At 38.5% G+C, this 16850-nt stretch overlaps 1 protein-coding gene across 1 annotated transcript; it reads right to left on the reverse strand.

Annotated features, from left to right (window-relative positions):
- Window positions 1-13537: 13537 nt before the first annotated feature.
- On the reverse strand, window positions 13538-16062 carry LOC110728550 (9-cis-epoxycarotenoid dioxygenase NCED1, chloroplastic-like). The gene has a single exon (XM_021908193.1). The coding sequence runs from the start codon at window positions 15982-15984 to the stop codon at window positions 14188-14190; it is 1797 nt and encodes a 598-aa protein (XP_021763885.1). The 5' UTR covers window positions 15985-16062; the 3' UTR covers window positions 13538-14187.
- Between the last annotated feature and the right edge of the window lie 788 nt (window positions 16063-16850).

The raw sequence follows: 16850 nt of genomic DNA on the forward strand, positions 1-16850 counted from the left end.
TCTTCAGACATGCCTTGTTCAGATCTGTGTAATCTACACACATCCGCCAGGTACCATTTGGCTTCTTGACAAGGACAACATTTGCTACCCAATCCGGGTAGTAGCATTGCCAAATGAACCCGACATCCAGAAGCTTTTTGACCTCGGCGGCTACCGCCTGAGACCTTTCCTCACCATGATCCCTCTTCTTTTGCCTAACCGGCTTTATTTTGGGATCAACAGCTAACTTGTGGACAGCTAGATCCGGGCTGACGCCTGACATCTCTTCCACTTCAAAGGCAAAGATGTCTTTGAATTCTTCAGAAGTTGGAGCAAGTCTGCCCCCAACTTTTCAAGAGCAACCGTCCCAACTTTGACTGTTCTGTCAGGGCGGCTGTCGTCCAGGACGACATCAATGCTCTCACCAGCCGGCTAGGGTCGGGAGTCATCCGGCCTTTCCCTGGCTAGTGATTGCTATTTTGTTTTTCTGGCGGGGGCCAACTGGTCCGCCTTTCGCTTTTTGTCGGCTGCCTTGGGGGCAGGCACTTCTTCGAGGTCAGCAGGTTCCTCGTTATGACCGGCTGCGGTAACAGTCGGCCTGACGTCTGAGAGGTAACACTCCCTAGCCGTCTTCTGATCCCCGCTTAGGACACCAACTGATCCATCATCCCTCTGAAACTTGATCATCATAAGAGATGGGATGATGACAGCCTTGGACTCTTTGAGGGTGGGGTGGCCCAGAATAAGGTTGTAGGCGGTCAATTCCTCAACTACCAAAAACTTGACGACCATGTGTCGTCCTTTCCCCTTGTCCCCTAGCTGGATAGGTAGGTCAATCCTTCCAACCGGATGCACTACTCCTCCTCCAAAGCCAAATAGGGGATAGGGAGCCTTGTGCATGCTGCTAGGTTTTTACTTGAGCTTTGTCAAGCACTGGTAACTGATCAGGTCAGACGAGCTCCCGGTATCAATTAGGATCCGGCCAACTCGTTGATTGGCATCTTTGCATTCGATGATAAGGGGGTCATCGTGAGGCCGCCTGACCATGCCCCTATCCTTCTCAGAGATGAAGACCTCAGGGAAGGTGTCTTTCGACGCCTGGCCCTCATCTTCTGGGTTGGATAATTTTTGGATGTTATCCTTGGCACCCCGGATAGTAGGACCTCCGCTTGCGAAGCAGCCTGCAATGGTGAAGATATGCTCTTCATCCGTTTCAAAGCTAGCAGCCGGTTTCTTGGACGGTTGTCCCCCACTTGATTTGGGATTGCTCTTAGACTTCACCAGATAGGACTCCAGGGTCCCTTCATCAGCCAGACGGTCCAATAGCCGCCTGAGGCTATAGAAACCATTGGTGTCATGGCCGACGTCCTCATGGAACTAGCAATACTTGCTTTTGTCTCTGTTCTTGACAGAGCTTTTCATTGCAGCCGGTTTTTCGATTGTCAACCGGTCCTTTATCTCTATGAGGATGGAGGAGCAGTCTTTGTTGAACTCGTACTTGGGGACGTACGGTTCCAACTTCCTTTGCTTTTTCTGGGACGGCTGACCTGGGCGGTCAGCTGCCTAGACTTCTTTTCGTTTATTCTCTTCTTTTTTGGCCGGCTGGTTAGGCCGGCTGTCCCTCCTGTCGGACCGCTTGGGTTCCGACAGATGCTTGATAGAGCAGAGCTTAGTTGCCTGTATATAGGCCTCCGCCTCCATCAGCGCCTCTTAGAGGGTGGCTACCCTCTTGCGAACCAGGTCAATTTTGAAAGCTGACCCATCCTTCAGACCCTTGAAGAAGTCTGTGTATGCAACTTCGTCAGACAGCCCCTGAATCTGAATTCTCATCAGATTGAACCGCCTGACATAGGACCGAAGTCCCTCCTTGTCACCCTGCTGGATAGCCCCTAGGTCGAGACTTGTCTTTTTAGCAGGGATATTCATGGAAAAGTTGGACGCAAACAGGTATGCAAGTGTCTTAAAGTTATTGATGCACCCAACCAGCAAGTTGCCGAACCATCGCTGGGCTATTCCCTTCAATGTAGCCAGGAAGCATCTACACCAGGCGGCGTCATCCAACCCCTGTAGGTACATGAGGTTGGTGTATGACATTAGGTGGTCTTCCGGGTTGGTGGTACCGTCGTAGGCACCAACCAACACATTTTTAACCTTGGCCGGTTGTGCCACCTCAGTTATCTCCCGGGAGAAAGACGAAGGTTGTTCCCCAAGGTTTAGCAGTCGGAGCTGCCAGTCCATGGGCTGGACCTAGTAGGCCGCCTGACCCCCAAAGGGAGCCGACTGCATGAATGGAGATCCATACGGGGCGTATGGCTGTTGGGGCACATACGGAGCCTGCTGGATCACATGAGGGCCAGTACGTGCAGACACGCTGCGTGACTGACTCCCCTGCCGCGTCTCCGAATGCTTCATTGAAGCATTTCGGAAACTGTCTGAGTAGGTCGACGTTGAGGCCTACTGAGACATGCTCTGACTTCTCTTCTCCTGGATGAACAACCGGGCGTCAGAGAAAGTCTTCTTTGACCCATCCGGCTGTGTATGTCGGATGGCCTTCCGTTGCCCCGATTCGGGGAAACGAAGTTTTGAGAGGTCAATCAGGGGCCCATCCGTCCCCTTGGGCTTGGGATGCGGAGTAGGCACCCGGTCTTTGATTTGCTTCTTCCCGGAGGGAGAAGGCTTCTTTGTCGACTGACCCTTGCTGGATCCGGCTGACTTCTTGATTATATCCTTGATTTTCCCCTTGAAACTAGTCATGAGATTCATGAGTTCGTCTCTGGTGACGGGGGCAGCACCCTCCGCCGCCTGGGGTTGTCCCACAGGCTTGCCGCCTGGGTTGCTGAGACCAACTTTATCATGACCCCGTTCCCTTGTTTCCTTGGAACGGGTGCGCCTAGAACGGAATGACCCGTCTGGGGCCATGTAGGTTTTGACGTCATAGTCGTCCCCACTGCCACTTTCATGGTTCGTATGGACCTCAGGGTCAGCCGGAGGCCGGCTGCCCTCTGCATTCGGTACAGCATCAGATGTCATCTCAGTAGTACTCTCCCCCACAGACGGCGCCAAATATTTGGGGTGTTTTTAGTCCCTCGGGAGAGTTACAATACGGAGTATGCGCGCCTGACTTCTGTACCTGCAAAACCACGAAACTCCGGTTGGGTGGAGTTCCGCCTCCGACGATCAAGGTAGTATGATTTTCGGATGGGTAAACGTGCGGAAAGTAAATAGGTATTTCTCACTGATTCAGAGAGATTCCGCAATTAATTTTGCTCGGGTTTTGTGTATGTATTTTTGAATGCCCAATAAATGAGGAGGATTCCTCTATTTATAGTGGGGGAGACATGTTCCCTGATTAGGGTTTTGATGCCACGTGTCATGATTCAAATGGGCCACGTGACATAGGGTATTTTTACCCTAAACAACAACTTTTCTATTGAGTGCTTCAGTTTGACAACTAATAATTGCTAGTAAAAGATGCTAGGTAAGGTAAATTATGGGGAAAAAAATCGATATATATATGTAAATGTATATAGCTCAAGACTATGAAGTATTAATTTTGAAAAACAACACTTAATATATGAATGAATAAAAAGAAAAATCATATATAGGAGCTCAAGATACTAATGTTTTTAACTTTTAAATACTCCATTTATTTTTAACTATAAGTGCAACATGTTTTCTAAGTCGGCCTTTTTTAATTGCAACATTACTAAAATTTATTATGTTAATTATGCATATTATTAATTAAATCTTTCTTCATCCATGGTCCCAATGTTGGCAATGTTTACATATTTTTAAGGTGCAATTTTTATACGCTGGCTTCATGTGATTCTCTCCCCCGGCGGCCTCCTTTCCTCAAACCATATATTTACATAAAACCATACTTTCTCCATCCTAATTAAAAAAAAAAAAAAAAAAAAAGTTCATAATTTCTTCATTCTAATCTAACCTATTATTGATATTTCAAGCAATAACTTATCATCGTCTAATCAATTATTACAATATTTCTTTTAAAAGAAAGTAAATGTAATGTGAGAGCGTGGGAGGTCACTTTTAAAGAAGGGGGAGATAGGGTGTGGCATCTTATCATTTGATGTTAGGAAAGAGAGATTAGAAAATATTAGTGAATAGTTGTCCATAAAATGAAATATGGCAAGTAAAAAATATGCCAACATAAATAAATTCAGGTGTGACAATTAATTAGATATATATAGTACAAAATGTAGAGTTGATTTTTTGATAACTAGATTTAATTGCAATATATTTATATTTTTTTGGTTGATACAAACATGTACAAAAATTTATTAAATTTCATATTGTAAAAATTGGAAAATAGTGGAATTCTTTGGACAACAAAAATTTAGGAAGGGGCAATTCTAGGAACCAACTTCTTGTAATTGAATTGTACGAATAAAACGACTTTCCTACACACCATCCCTTCCTCTTGTCCTTTTTTTTTTTTTTGGTAAACTCCTCTTGTCCATTGTTATTTGAACTTTCCATCAAAATTTCTACATTGTATTCAACTTCCAACCAAAGCAATACTAACACAATTTAAGGTATAAAACTTGTTTTGATTGACGCAACTTGTTGCAAAGTGTGATTCGATCTATTAAACCAACTAATCACATACTTTTATATAGAGTGTTCAACAAATTAGTTCACTTGTGAGTTGAAAATTATTGCTTCACATTGAAGTAATTTAAAAAAAGTAGAACTAGTAATTATACAAATTAGCAACTTTTTTATGTGGCTAGACACACCGTGTAGCAGGGGTTACTTGTAGGGATTACTTATTCAAGGGTTACTTGTATGAGTTACTTATTCAGAGATTACTTGTAGGGGTTACTACTTACTCAAGGGTTACTTATTTAGGGGTTACTTGTGGGTGTTATTTTACTCAGTCGGTTGGTGCGTTTTCAGTGTGAGAGTAACCCCTGATGATCGACCGAGTAACCCTTGAATAAGTAAACCCTGAATAAGTAACCCCTATAATTTACCCCTGACCAAACGAGTAACCCCTGAATAAGTAATCCCTGACCAAACGATTAACCCCTGAATAAGTAATCCCTAACTAAACGAGTAACCCCTGAATAAGTAATCCCTACAAGTAACCCCTGATCAAACGAGTAAACCCTGCCACACGGTGTGGCTAACCACATATAAAATAAATTGTGTATACAAATATACCCTCCGATAATTAATAAAGAGGTATATAACCTATATATGGAAGACATGCTATAAATATGTTAAGTACTAGTACAAACAAGGGAGGTTAACTGCAAAATTAACTCAAACTGATTACCTAATATGAAATGTTCAAATTGATTATTCCATAATTTAATCCGAAATAACTTAGATAAAATGTGATCGACCACAATAACCATATTAACACTAGAATAAATAACAAAACAACTTGAACTTAAATCGATATAAACAAGTCTAATTTGAACATGACTAGAAATGAATTGAATTGATCGAATTGATCAAACATGACTAGAAATTAAATGAATTAAATTGATGGAATTGATCAAACACGACCCGATTATTATCTCTAATTCAGGCCCTTATCTAAAAAAGTTTACGTCTTGCCTATTGAGTAACTTGGGGTGTAAGTATGACTTTTGGATGTATTAAAAAGTCAAAAGCAACTTTTTGAAGATGAATAAAATCACAAAATAGTGAAAAAAATATACGACATGTAAGAGTGACCACTTATGCAAGTAACTGTCAGTTGGGTACACAAGTGCCTTAGCAAAGTTATGGTCGGCATTGAGTCTCCGGCAAATTAAAGAGTATTACAGTGACATGTTTTCCATATGAATGTCCCTTTCACCGTGTTTCATCCGGCAAGCAACAGGGCCGCCTAGCTTGTTTTGTTTTGTTTTGTTTTACGACTATAGTGATGTTCATGTTCATCATTATGTTCGAGTTTGCAAATATTTGATTTGCCGTCTGTTTAAACCATATATACCATACCATATTATAATATACTATACCGTGTTTGCATCTAAACCACATTTGATCATACTGTTTTAAATATTTCATTCACGTTTTGACTGTATGTGTCGTAATTTAACATATTATGTCATCTACTACAAATTGATACCTTATAGAAGGAGATTTTTTGGACAAAGTTCTAAAATAGTCTCATTAAACATCTATCTTAGCTTAAGAGTGGTAGGCATGATCTTACCCGTCAACATTCTATAAAATTGAAATGGAAGTCCAAATTGAACATTGAGTAGGTAATGAAAAAGGAAATTGTACAAACTAGCTAGAATTAAGAAAAAATCAGGACAATGTCATTGTAGCGACTAGAATAAAATTTTAACTAATAAATTTCTTGAAGAAAAAATATCAAAAGTTGTAAAATCAAATAAATGGCAAAAATATCTCTTGTTTGGTTAGTAGTTTACACTTTACAAAGTAGATACCCTTTCACAATTAATCTCCCATGCCTTTTTCTTTCTTATGTCATAACCTTTGATACAGAGCTACAAAGGGCAACGATGTAATTGAAATTAGATCCATGTTTTGAGTATCAATTTCTAAAACTTTAAACAAAAGTTTGACTTCCACAACAAATTAAATATATGCTTGGTGATTGTACATAATAAATTAGAGTAATAATGCAACATCACCTCCAGAGACAATCTTATTTAAGCTTTAGTTTAATTAAATTCTTTATACTACCTGTCTACCTCTATCTCAATTTATTTGCACCATTTCCCTATTAGATGGCCAATTTATTTACATACACCAATTTCTTTTTATGAAATTTTTTCATGCAAATTTTCTATTCATTGAGTTAGATACTCATCCACTTATTTTATAGTGGTCGTTTGAAATATGACTACCATAATATTTTAATGGTTACATAGCTTATAATTGATCTATTTTTCTCCAAGTAATAGATTATATTACTTTATTTTTGGTATAAAATAGTATTATCAACATTTTTATTATTTATCAAATTTTTAGTTTCATTTATGTAATTTTTATTATTATTATTATATAATTTCTCGAAAAATATTTATTTTATGTTGGATTAAAATTTTCAAACACTATATTTGCACTTTAGATATTAGAAGACTAATTGTGTTCATATTATAATGGAAAAAAATAAACCGATCATATTGTTTATCATTAAAATAATATGGTAATCATATTTTCAATGACCATTGTAAATTTAGTATAAATGGCTAACAATAATATTTTGGGGAAAATAAAATATTAGAAAGAGACATCTAGCTACAACTAAAAACCTATTAAAAATATTGACGCTAAATATCATTTTCTTTATTTATGAAAGTGTTATTAATGAGTTGTCATAGAAAGTACTGCTCTTTTTTACAAACTTTGAATATAACAATTCATATATGTTTGCATTGAGACTCACATAGGTCACATATAAATATACAATAACAACAACATAAGTCGACGAGAATGAAATGAATGCACAAAATTTATTTGGTTCGACAAGCTGCCTATAATTATGAGCATGTGTTCTAAGCCATACGTAAAAAACATAACCCTTATTATATACCGAAAATCAGGAGTAACGAAAGATATACTCCATAGAATATAAGAAAAGGCTTGGTTCATATAAATAGAGCTCACTCTACGTATAGTTAAGTCCAGCAGTATGTTGTAACTAACGTTAGTACATTATTTGTGCCATTAATTGTGGTGTGAATCGGTTGAAACCTTCCATATATTAGTTGCAGCAAAATATTTATTTGAATTTGGTTTGGGTTGGGTCATTTGTAGAGTACGTGTATTGTGAAAGTTAAATTTGCTCTACACTTGCACATTTGGGTATATATATGTTAAGATAGGGGATAATATTTAGGGAATATATCTCTTATATATTTTGTATTATCTTTTATTGTGATAGATTAATTATTCCCCAAGGTAGGTAGTTAGAGTTCTATTATGATTGGGATTCAATGATGGTGTATATATATGTTTGATGTGATCAATGATAAATACCTTTGCTGTGAGAGATGGGTGATAAAACTCCAGTAGGTTTAACTTACTACCTCGGTTCAAGTGATGTTCCGGAAAACATAATCACGCCTATTCAATTGCGTGGTGAGAATTACGATGAATGGGCTCAAGCTATCAGACACTCATTAATGGCCAAAATTTGGTTTCGTAGATGGGTCAATCAAGATGCCAACAGATGAAAAGTTAGAAGACTGGATTGCTGTAGAATCAATGCTGGTCTCGTGGATATCCAATACACTTGACCAGAAATTACGATCGTCGATTGGAGACTATGATGATGCGAGTATTTTGTGGACGAATCTCAAGAATCGATTTTGTGTTGTTAGTGGTACACGGGTGTGCCGATTGAAGGTGGCGTTGGGTGCGTGTCATCAAGCGTCTACGGAGTCCATAGCTGATTACTTTGGTAGGCTATCAAAGATTTGGAAGGAACTTCTCAATTATACGAGGGTTCCCAAGTGTAAATGTAACATAGTTACACAGGTTGAGAAGATTAGAGAAGAAGACTACTTGCACCATTTTTTAGAGGGTCTGGCAGCAACAATCAGGCAACAAGCTCGTCCTCCTCTAGCAAGCAACAGCAAGGGTCCGTGACTGCTGATGATGCATCAGCCTTGGTGGGAGTTTCGGCAACTCAAGTACAGCAGATCATGGATATTTTAAATCCAACCAATAGGCAATTGCATGGTAAGATAAATACAGTACCTTGGATAGTAGATACGGTGGCATCAAATCATGTAACTTGTGATTTTTCGAATCTAAAAAACGTGAAGAAAATACAAAATTGCCTCGTAGGTTTGCCGGATGGTCAATCGGCTAATGCGGATCAATTGGGAACGGTGATGTTACCGGGAGGATTGCTATCAGAGAATGTTCTTTTTGTGCCTCAATTGACCTGCAATTTAATTTCTGTCACCCAATTGAGTGATGAATCTAAATGTACTATGCAATGTACTAACAAAACATGTGTTATGCAGGACCCGCAGATGAGGAGGGTGATTGGTATGGGTGAACGCGAGGATGCATTGTATCTTTTCCGTGGTGTCCCTCAAGTGAAGGTTCTAGCAGTGGATGGGGAGTCTTCGTTTGACCTATGGCATCAACGGATGGGGCATCCTTCAGAGACGGTGTTGAGAATGATTCCTAATGTGAGTAGTTCTTTTAGGAAACATAATAAAGCATGTGATGTTTGTTCTCGTGCTAAGCAAACTAGGTGTAGTTTTCCAATTAGTAAGAATAAAGCAAAGTCGTATATTTGAACTTGTTTATATAGATTTGTGGGGTTCATATATAACACCTTCCTCGTGTGGTGCTCATTATTTCTTAACAACAGTTGACGATTATTCTAGAGATGTTTGGATTTATTTATTGCAAAATAAAACAAATGTTGAGTTGATGTTTTTGAATTTTGTTGCTATGGTAAAACGTCAATTTGATCAAGTCATTAAAATTGTTAGAAGTGATAATGACGCGGAATTTAATTCTTTGAGAAATTATTTTTCGAAAAATGGCGTGATCTTTGAAACTTCGTGTGTGGGAACACCCCAACAAAATGGTAGAGTTGAGAGAAAGCACCAACATATATTAAATATCGCAAGGGCTTTGAGGTTCCAAGGAAATTTACCATTAAAATTTTGGGGAGAGTGTGTTCTAGCGGCATGTCACTTAATTAATCGCACCCCGACCCCATTACTTGAGAATAAACACCTTTTGAAATATTGTTTAATAAACCACCGTCATATGACTATATTCGAGTTTTCGGTTGTTTATGCTATGCTCATAATCAAAGAAGTAAAGGAGATAAATTTGCTAGTATGAGTCGGAGGTGTGTATTTTTGGGGTACTCGTTCGGGAAAAAGGGATGGAGAGTGTGCGACTTAGAAACTGAAGAAATATTTGTGTCGCGTAATGTGCGATTTTTTGAAAATATGTTTCCATTCACTAATGTTAACGTAGCAGCATCTTCTAGTGTTGCTACGCGAGGGGTTGGTGTAGTGGATGGATGTAGTGATGATGAGTGAGAGCTTGGGATGGCTAGCAGGCCACGAATACCCACTGCTCAGGCCGATGAAAACCCAGCGGGCGCTGGCAGGACTGACCAGCAGCCAACCCAGCAACTTGATCATCCCGCTGGCTTTCCACCTGGCGCTTGCAGTGGTACAAAACAGTCGGACCAGCACACTGCTGCGGGGCAGTCCCATGGAGAGCAGCAGCAGCATAGGGGGGCGTCAGGTTTGCGTGAGCATGAGGGGGTGACGAGTGAGAGTGAGGAGTTGGGGAGAGGATGCAGGCCGAAAGTTCCTAACACAAAATATCGGGACTTTGTGACACATACAATCCGGAAATACAGTTCATCGTCACGTGCATAGACAACATCTCCTTCCTCAGGTACTCCATATCCTCTCACATATTTTGTTGATTGCTCACCATAGTCTGAAAAACATAGAAAGTATATTGCAGCAATAACAGTGGGGCATGAGCCTAAAAGTTTCAAAGAAGCCATGAAACATGCAGGTTGAAGAGATGCAATGGCCGCGGAGATTAGAGCTCTAGAGGAGCAAGGTACATGGGTACTTGAGAAACTTCCACCTGGAAAGAAGGCTTTAGGAAGCAAATGCGTGTATACAGACAAACGTAAAGAACATGGGAATTTGCAGAGATTGAAAGCAATATTGGTGATACTAGGGAATCATCAAGTTGAAGGGCTAGATTACAATGAGACATTTGCTCCGGTCGCAAAGATGGCTACAGTTCGAACCTTTCTTGCAGTAGCAGCTGTGAAAAACTGGGAGGTCCATCAAATGGATATGCATAATGCATTCTTACACGGAGACTTGGAGGAAGAAATATATATGAAAATTCCTCCAGGCTTCAATAAGAATAATTTTGATTAAGTGTGCAGGATGAAAAAGTCGTTGTATGTTCTGAAACAGGCTCCGAGGTGTTGGTTTGCGAAATTAACTGCAACATTAAAGAAATATGGATTCAAGCAATCCTACTCTGATTACTCTTTGTTCACATTGACCAAAGGGAAATTACAGTTGAATGTGTTAATATATGTTGATGATTTGATTGTTGCAGGGAATGATAAAATTGCTTTATCGAAATTTAAGAAGTATCAGGGTGATTGTTTTAAGATGAAAGACTTGGGAGTGTTGAAATACTTCCTTGGACTTGAGGTTGCTCGAAACAAGTAGGGATTTTATATTTGTCAACGGGAATATTCTCTTGATATTATTTCCGAAACAGGGCTATTAGGTACGAAACCTGCAAATTTTTCGATGGAACAGAATCATAAATTGGCCCTAGCAGAAGGTAGGGTGTTGGATGATGTGGAGAAATATAGGCGACTAGTTGGCCGGCTAATTTATTTGTCTGTGACTAGACACGATCTTGTATACCCGGTTCATATTTTGTCCCAGTTTATGCAGAGTTCGCAAGAACAGCATTGGGAGGCCGCACTTCGTGTGGTTCGTTACTTGAAGAAGAATCTGTGACAAGGGATACTTCTTCGGTCAGATAGTGCATTGAGGCTTGAAGGGTGGTGTGATTCTGATTGGGCGAGTTGCCCTTTGACTAGACGGTCGTTGACAGGTTGGTTTGTGTTGCTTGGTTTTTCCCCGGTGTCTTGGAAAACTAAGAAGCAACATACTATTTCTAAATCATCTGCAGAAGCGGAATATAGGTCAATGGCAGCCGTGACATGTGAATTAAAGTAGTTGAAACAACTATTAAGAGATTTGGGTGTGCAACATTCGCAGGGTATGAATTTATTTTGCGATAGTCAGTCAGCTTTGTACATTGCTCAAAATCCCGTATTTCATGAGAGAACAAAACATATTGAAGTTGATATGAATTTAGTGAGAGATGCAATTAAAGATGGTTTGATATCGCCTTCGTATGTCCCTACGAAGGAGCAGCTTGAGGACATTTTTACCAAAGCCTTGGGAAAGGCTCAGGTCGAGTCACTACTTGGCAAGTTGGGCATTCGGGATCTCCATGCTCCAACTTGAGGGGGATGTTAAGATAGGGGATAATATTTAGGGAATATATATCTTATATATTTTGTATTATCTTTTATTGTGATAGATTAATTATTCCCCAAGGTAGGTAGTTAGAGTTCTATTATGATTGGGATTCTATGATGGTGTATATATATGTTTGATGTGATTAATGATAATTTGAGACCTTGAGATTTATTTGACAATATATGGTAGTTTTAGGCTTCCACTGAACTAATAATATGGTATGGAGTACTAATTTAATATCGAACGAGCTTCGATGGAGAACACACCAAATTAAACACCATATGCATCCGGTAAAAATCCCATGTGATCATGGATTTTTGATGTGCATTAAAGGCTAAGGCCGGGCTGTATATATAAGAAGATAAAAATGCATTATTCATAATAACTAAGTATTAACATGTCAATTAATCCAAGATTTTTTTTTTTTTTTTTAAATATTATAAATAGCAAATTTTACACCATTTAAAAAAAAAAGTTGTATTATAAGACTACATACAACATAACCTTTTTTAATAAATTCTACTGCATTATAGTGTTAGTCAAGTCACATCTCATCTTCCTCAATTTTTACATGTTTATTTCATTTCAATTTTTTATCTTTTTCTTTCCTTTTCTTGAATAATTTCTTTTTTCCTCATTCAAATCAAACGACCCTGGCCCTTATCTATAATTCAACCGAGTAGCATCTCATGCTCCATATGCCTCCAGTGCAAAACCCACGTGAACATGTATGTTGTGTAATACTAATGTATGATCACTATGATGTATCAAATATATATTTAATTACACTATATAAAGTACTTCTTCTAGTTTTTGTTAATGGATTAATGTTTCAAATTAATACTTACACTTTACTTGTTTTTATTTAAAACATGGTTACAATTTACTTACTTTATTAATTACTACTATTTTAATGTATATGACTCATGTTTTTTCATTTTACTCAATAATATTAATTCTTATACGGTTACACCACCTTTTCCTAGTTTAATTAGCCTAAAATATTCTTCTCTTTTTACAATATTCCATTATAAACCTTATTTTTTAATTTTATTTTCTACAACACTTCACTCCACTCATCGCAACTCAACTTATGTTTTGATTAATTATATCTTTCTTACAACATTTTACTTTTTTTTTGTACATATAGCTCTATTACTTTCCAGTCATTTTTGCTAAATCGTTGTGATTAAAAATACATGATTAGTAACTATTATAATAAAGAGGAAGGAGTATTATAATATTATTCTATTGATCACCCTATCACAATTTATATCTTTTTTCATGAAGTCATATAAGTCTCAAACGTTTGTCATGTAAAGTCCCAACAAATCGATATTTTATCTACTAGTACGTTGATATCATATAAGATTTGAATTTTAATGATATAATGCAATATTATTCAGTATCAATAAATCCAAGTAATTTTCCATATTATCAAAGATATAGTCATTTAACAAAAAAAATGGCGCAGAAAAATCTTATAATACAACCCATTATTCGAGGAAAATATCTTCAGTGTTTCTTGTATCAAAGATTAAACGGGATATGTTTTTTTCTATGAAGGAAACAAATAAGCTTCTTAATTAAACCCGAAAACAAAGCAACTAAACTGCTGATTAAATTTGTTAGAGAATTAAGATATAGAAAAATGGTGTTAAAATTGATCAATCGCTTGCCTAAACAATAAAATGAGCAAGGCAGCAGAAATTTCAGCTGCAAAAATTGCAACACAAATAATTATCTACACTAGTGATATTTCACACTCACTACCAATTAAAAAAAGAAAAAAAAAAACACTAATTCCTAACTAGTCCTCTACTAATGTCCAAATATTGATCTAATTAAAGTTGTTGGTCCTCCAACAAAAGTCAAAAAATAAAATCTAAGCCAAAAATGTACTCGAAGTAAAAACATATTTGGCTGAAGTAGATGTCTAGGAAAGTACCGGGACCGGGGAGGCGGGGACGCCTCGTTTCATCCGTCATCTCATCATGTATAATTTTTACTCGTCTTTTCTTATTCGAAAACAGAGAAAAAAAAAAAGGAGATGAAAACTACTCTTCCTATTCAGAAATGATTGTCACATAAATTGATTATATAATATGACAAATAATTCCGAATAGAGGTATAATATGCTTCGTATGAACTTAGCTTCGACGGAAATCCGTTAAGCTTGATGACTCAAATCCTCGGATCTTACGAAGGTACCGTGAAATCCATAAGGAACTCTTGAAGGCAATTTAACGGACGCTTCAAGCTCTAAACTTTGTGCATTCACGATCAATAATTCGGAAATGCATTTCTCCTCGTCATGAACAAATCCCATGACATAACCATCATCTTCCGTATCTTCGAAAATAGTATTGTCACGGGGTAAAAAGAAGGGTTCACCACCGTACTTTTCACCACCGTACATAAACTTTTTTACCTCACCCGTGACCAAATCAACTTTGGCGAACCCAGAGACCTTAGGCCAAGGCTCTGCGATCGCCAAGTAAGCGAACCGGGTTTTTCGCCCTAGTAAGTTCCGGTTCACCATGCCAGCCTCAAGATTTATATGACTATGTTGTGTTAAATCAATAATAGGTCGGCGAGTCGACTCACCCGTCCGTAGATTAAGCCGGATTTCGGAGAGCAGACTCTTAAGACACTCGTCACACTCGTTGAAAATCGAGTCCGGCGGAGTCATACATGATCCAATCACAACAACCTCCTCCGTTTCCGGCTCTTCCCAAGCATTCCAAAGGTGGAAACAAAATGTATCTGGTGAAGTTACCCAAGTAATTTCCGAGGCATCACTAGCATCCTTACGCATAACACCAAAACGCGACGTTTTGTTCTTGTCGTACACAACGGGTGATCCACCTGTGATCATCTCCTTCATCTTAAACACAACTTGTTGGTCAGGGATGACTACGAAGTTTTTCGTAATAGCGAAGTCATGCATCATGGTAGGCTCATTTAACGGGATATCAATATCGGGTGATTTTTCGCCGTCTTGCGTGAACTTGAAGAACTTAAGATACGGCGCTTTTAAAACGTCGTAGCTAAGAGCAAACAACTCTTTTGTCTCGGGGTCGAGTTTAGGGTGAGCTATCATCGTCGATGTTAGCTGACCCTCGAAATCGAACCGCCCTACCGTCTTAAGGTCACCCGACGGGGTGATCCTAACTTGGTAGGGAATATCATCCTCAGACATAGCTAGTAATCGGTCATTAAAATAGACCAAACCAGCGTTAGCAACTCCCATCCCATGTTCATTATCTAGCAAACTGAAAAGCCCTCGAGAGTAAAACAACATAAGCCTAGCAATCCCCGAATGTCCGTGAAGCTCACCAATGGCTTTCGGAAACACGGATCGTCCGAGGTCTCGCTCTTGCACTAGCCTGCTGGTTTCTGTAAACCGGCAGGCGTAGCTAGCAACACCGTCGTGGATTGCTACTGCATGGACCATCCCATCACCATCGAAAAAATGATGTCCCGCAGTTGGTTCAAACAACGGGTTAGCACCGTTTCGTACGTAAACACCGTCAATGCAAGCCGGAATTTCTCCGCTTACAGGGAGAGCTTGTTTAACAGGCATCTCCGGTACAGGGGCGAAGTTCCCGGCTATTTGCACCTGGGGGTCGGACGTCTTAGGGAGTGGTTGGGACCGCTCTCGGGTCACGAGAGCGGTTTCAATTATGTCTAAGGCAGCCGCGGCCACCTTCTGGAAGATATTCCACTTTTGAACAGGTTCAGGTTTAGTAGTAATAGAAATGGTGTTATTTTTGTTGTTGTTTTTGTTGTTGTCATGTATTGTGTTTGGAAAATGAAGAATTGAAGGAGAAACAGTGGATTGAAGAGCACACTGAATTTTACTATAATTCCGCTTTCTTGATGGGCCGGAATTGAAGGCTAATTGGGCCTGGGAGGCCCAACTAGAGTTAGAAGTAGAAGGAGTTGTTCCTGCAGGATTCATCATGGTATTTCTGTTGTTTGCCTATCTTTACAGGTTTATAATAATAAGCAATCGAAGAGGAGAAAGAAAAAGGGAGTTAATTTTTTCTAGAGAGAGAAAGAAAAAAGAGAAAGTATTGAGGAGAGAAAAAGAGGAAGAAAGGGTATAAATAGAAAAAGAAGGGGAAGGCGATGGAAAAAGAGGTCCAACTCAGATAGTGAGTAGAAGACCACGTGGTGGGATATGCGGGAGATAGCGCATATAAAGGGGTATTAAATCTATTTAATGTATTACAAAATCATTTACATTTTGGAGCGATTGATGTACATACATACTCTTAATATGTATTCATGAACTAACGTTACTCTCTCCGTATTTTAATAAATGTTATACTTTAATCCGTACATAATTTTAGGTGATTTTATTAATTTAAATATAATAAAGGTAATTGAGGTAGTTGAAGTATTAAAAAATTGTAAAAGAAAGATAATAGGTTAATAGTTTATTGAAAAGTAATAAATGTAAGAGGAATGAAGTAAAAAAAAAAAAGGTAGTAGTGATTTTGAATGGAGACCAGATTATAATATTAAAATATAATTTTTTAGTAAAACAGAATGTGTAACATTTATTAAAACACGATCGCATTTGATAAACGTAACACTTATTAAAATATGGAGGGAGTATTAATTTTAATTTCGGGTTGGGGGAAAATGCACGAGCACAAGCACGCACACACTTGTTGTTTCTTTAATACCAAACAACCGCCGGTTAAGTTTCCATAAAATTGTATTATCTTAAAGTGTTTTTTTAACTTTGCGATTGCATTGCTTGCTGCAAAAAGCATGTGGGTAATATAATAAATTAATTTCCAAGGTAAAAAGAAAAAAGGC

This window comes from Chenopodium quinoa, unplaced genomic scaffold (genome assembly GCF_001683475.1).
Source record: "Chenopodium quinoa cultivar QQ74 unplaced genomic scaffold, ASM168347v1, whole genome shotgun sequence".
Classification (NCBI taxonomy): Eukaryota; Viridiplantae; Streptophyta; class Magnoliopsida; order Caryophyllales; family Amaranthaceae; genus Chenopodium; species Chenopodium quinoa.

Coding starts and splice junctions, on each gene's coding strand:
- LOC110728550 (XM_021908193.1), bottom strand. CDS start 15,984: ATGATGAATCCTGCAGGAACAACTCCTTCTACTTCTAACTCTAGTTGG.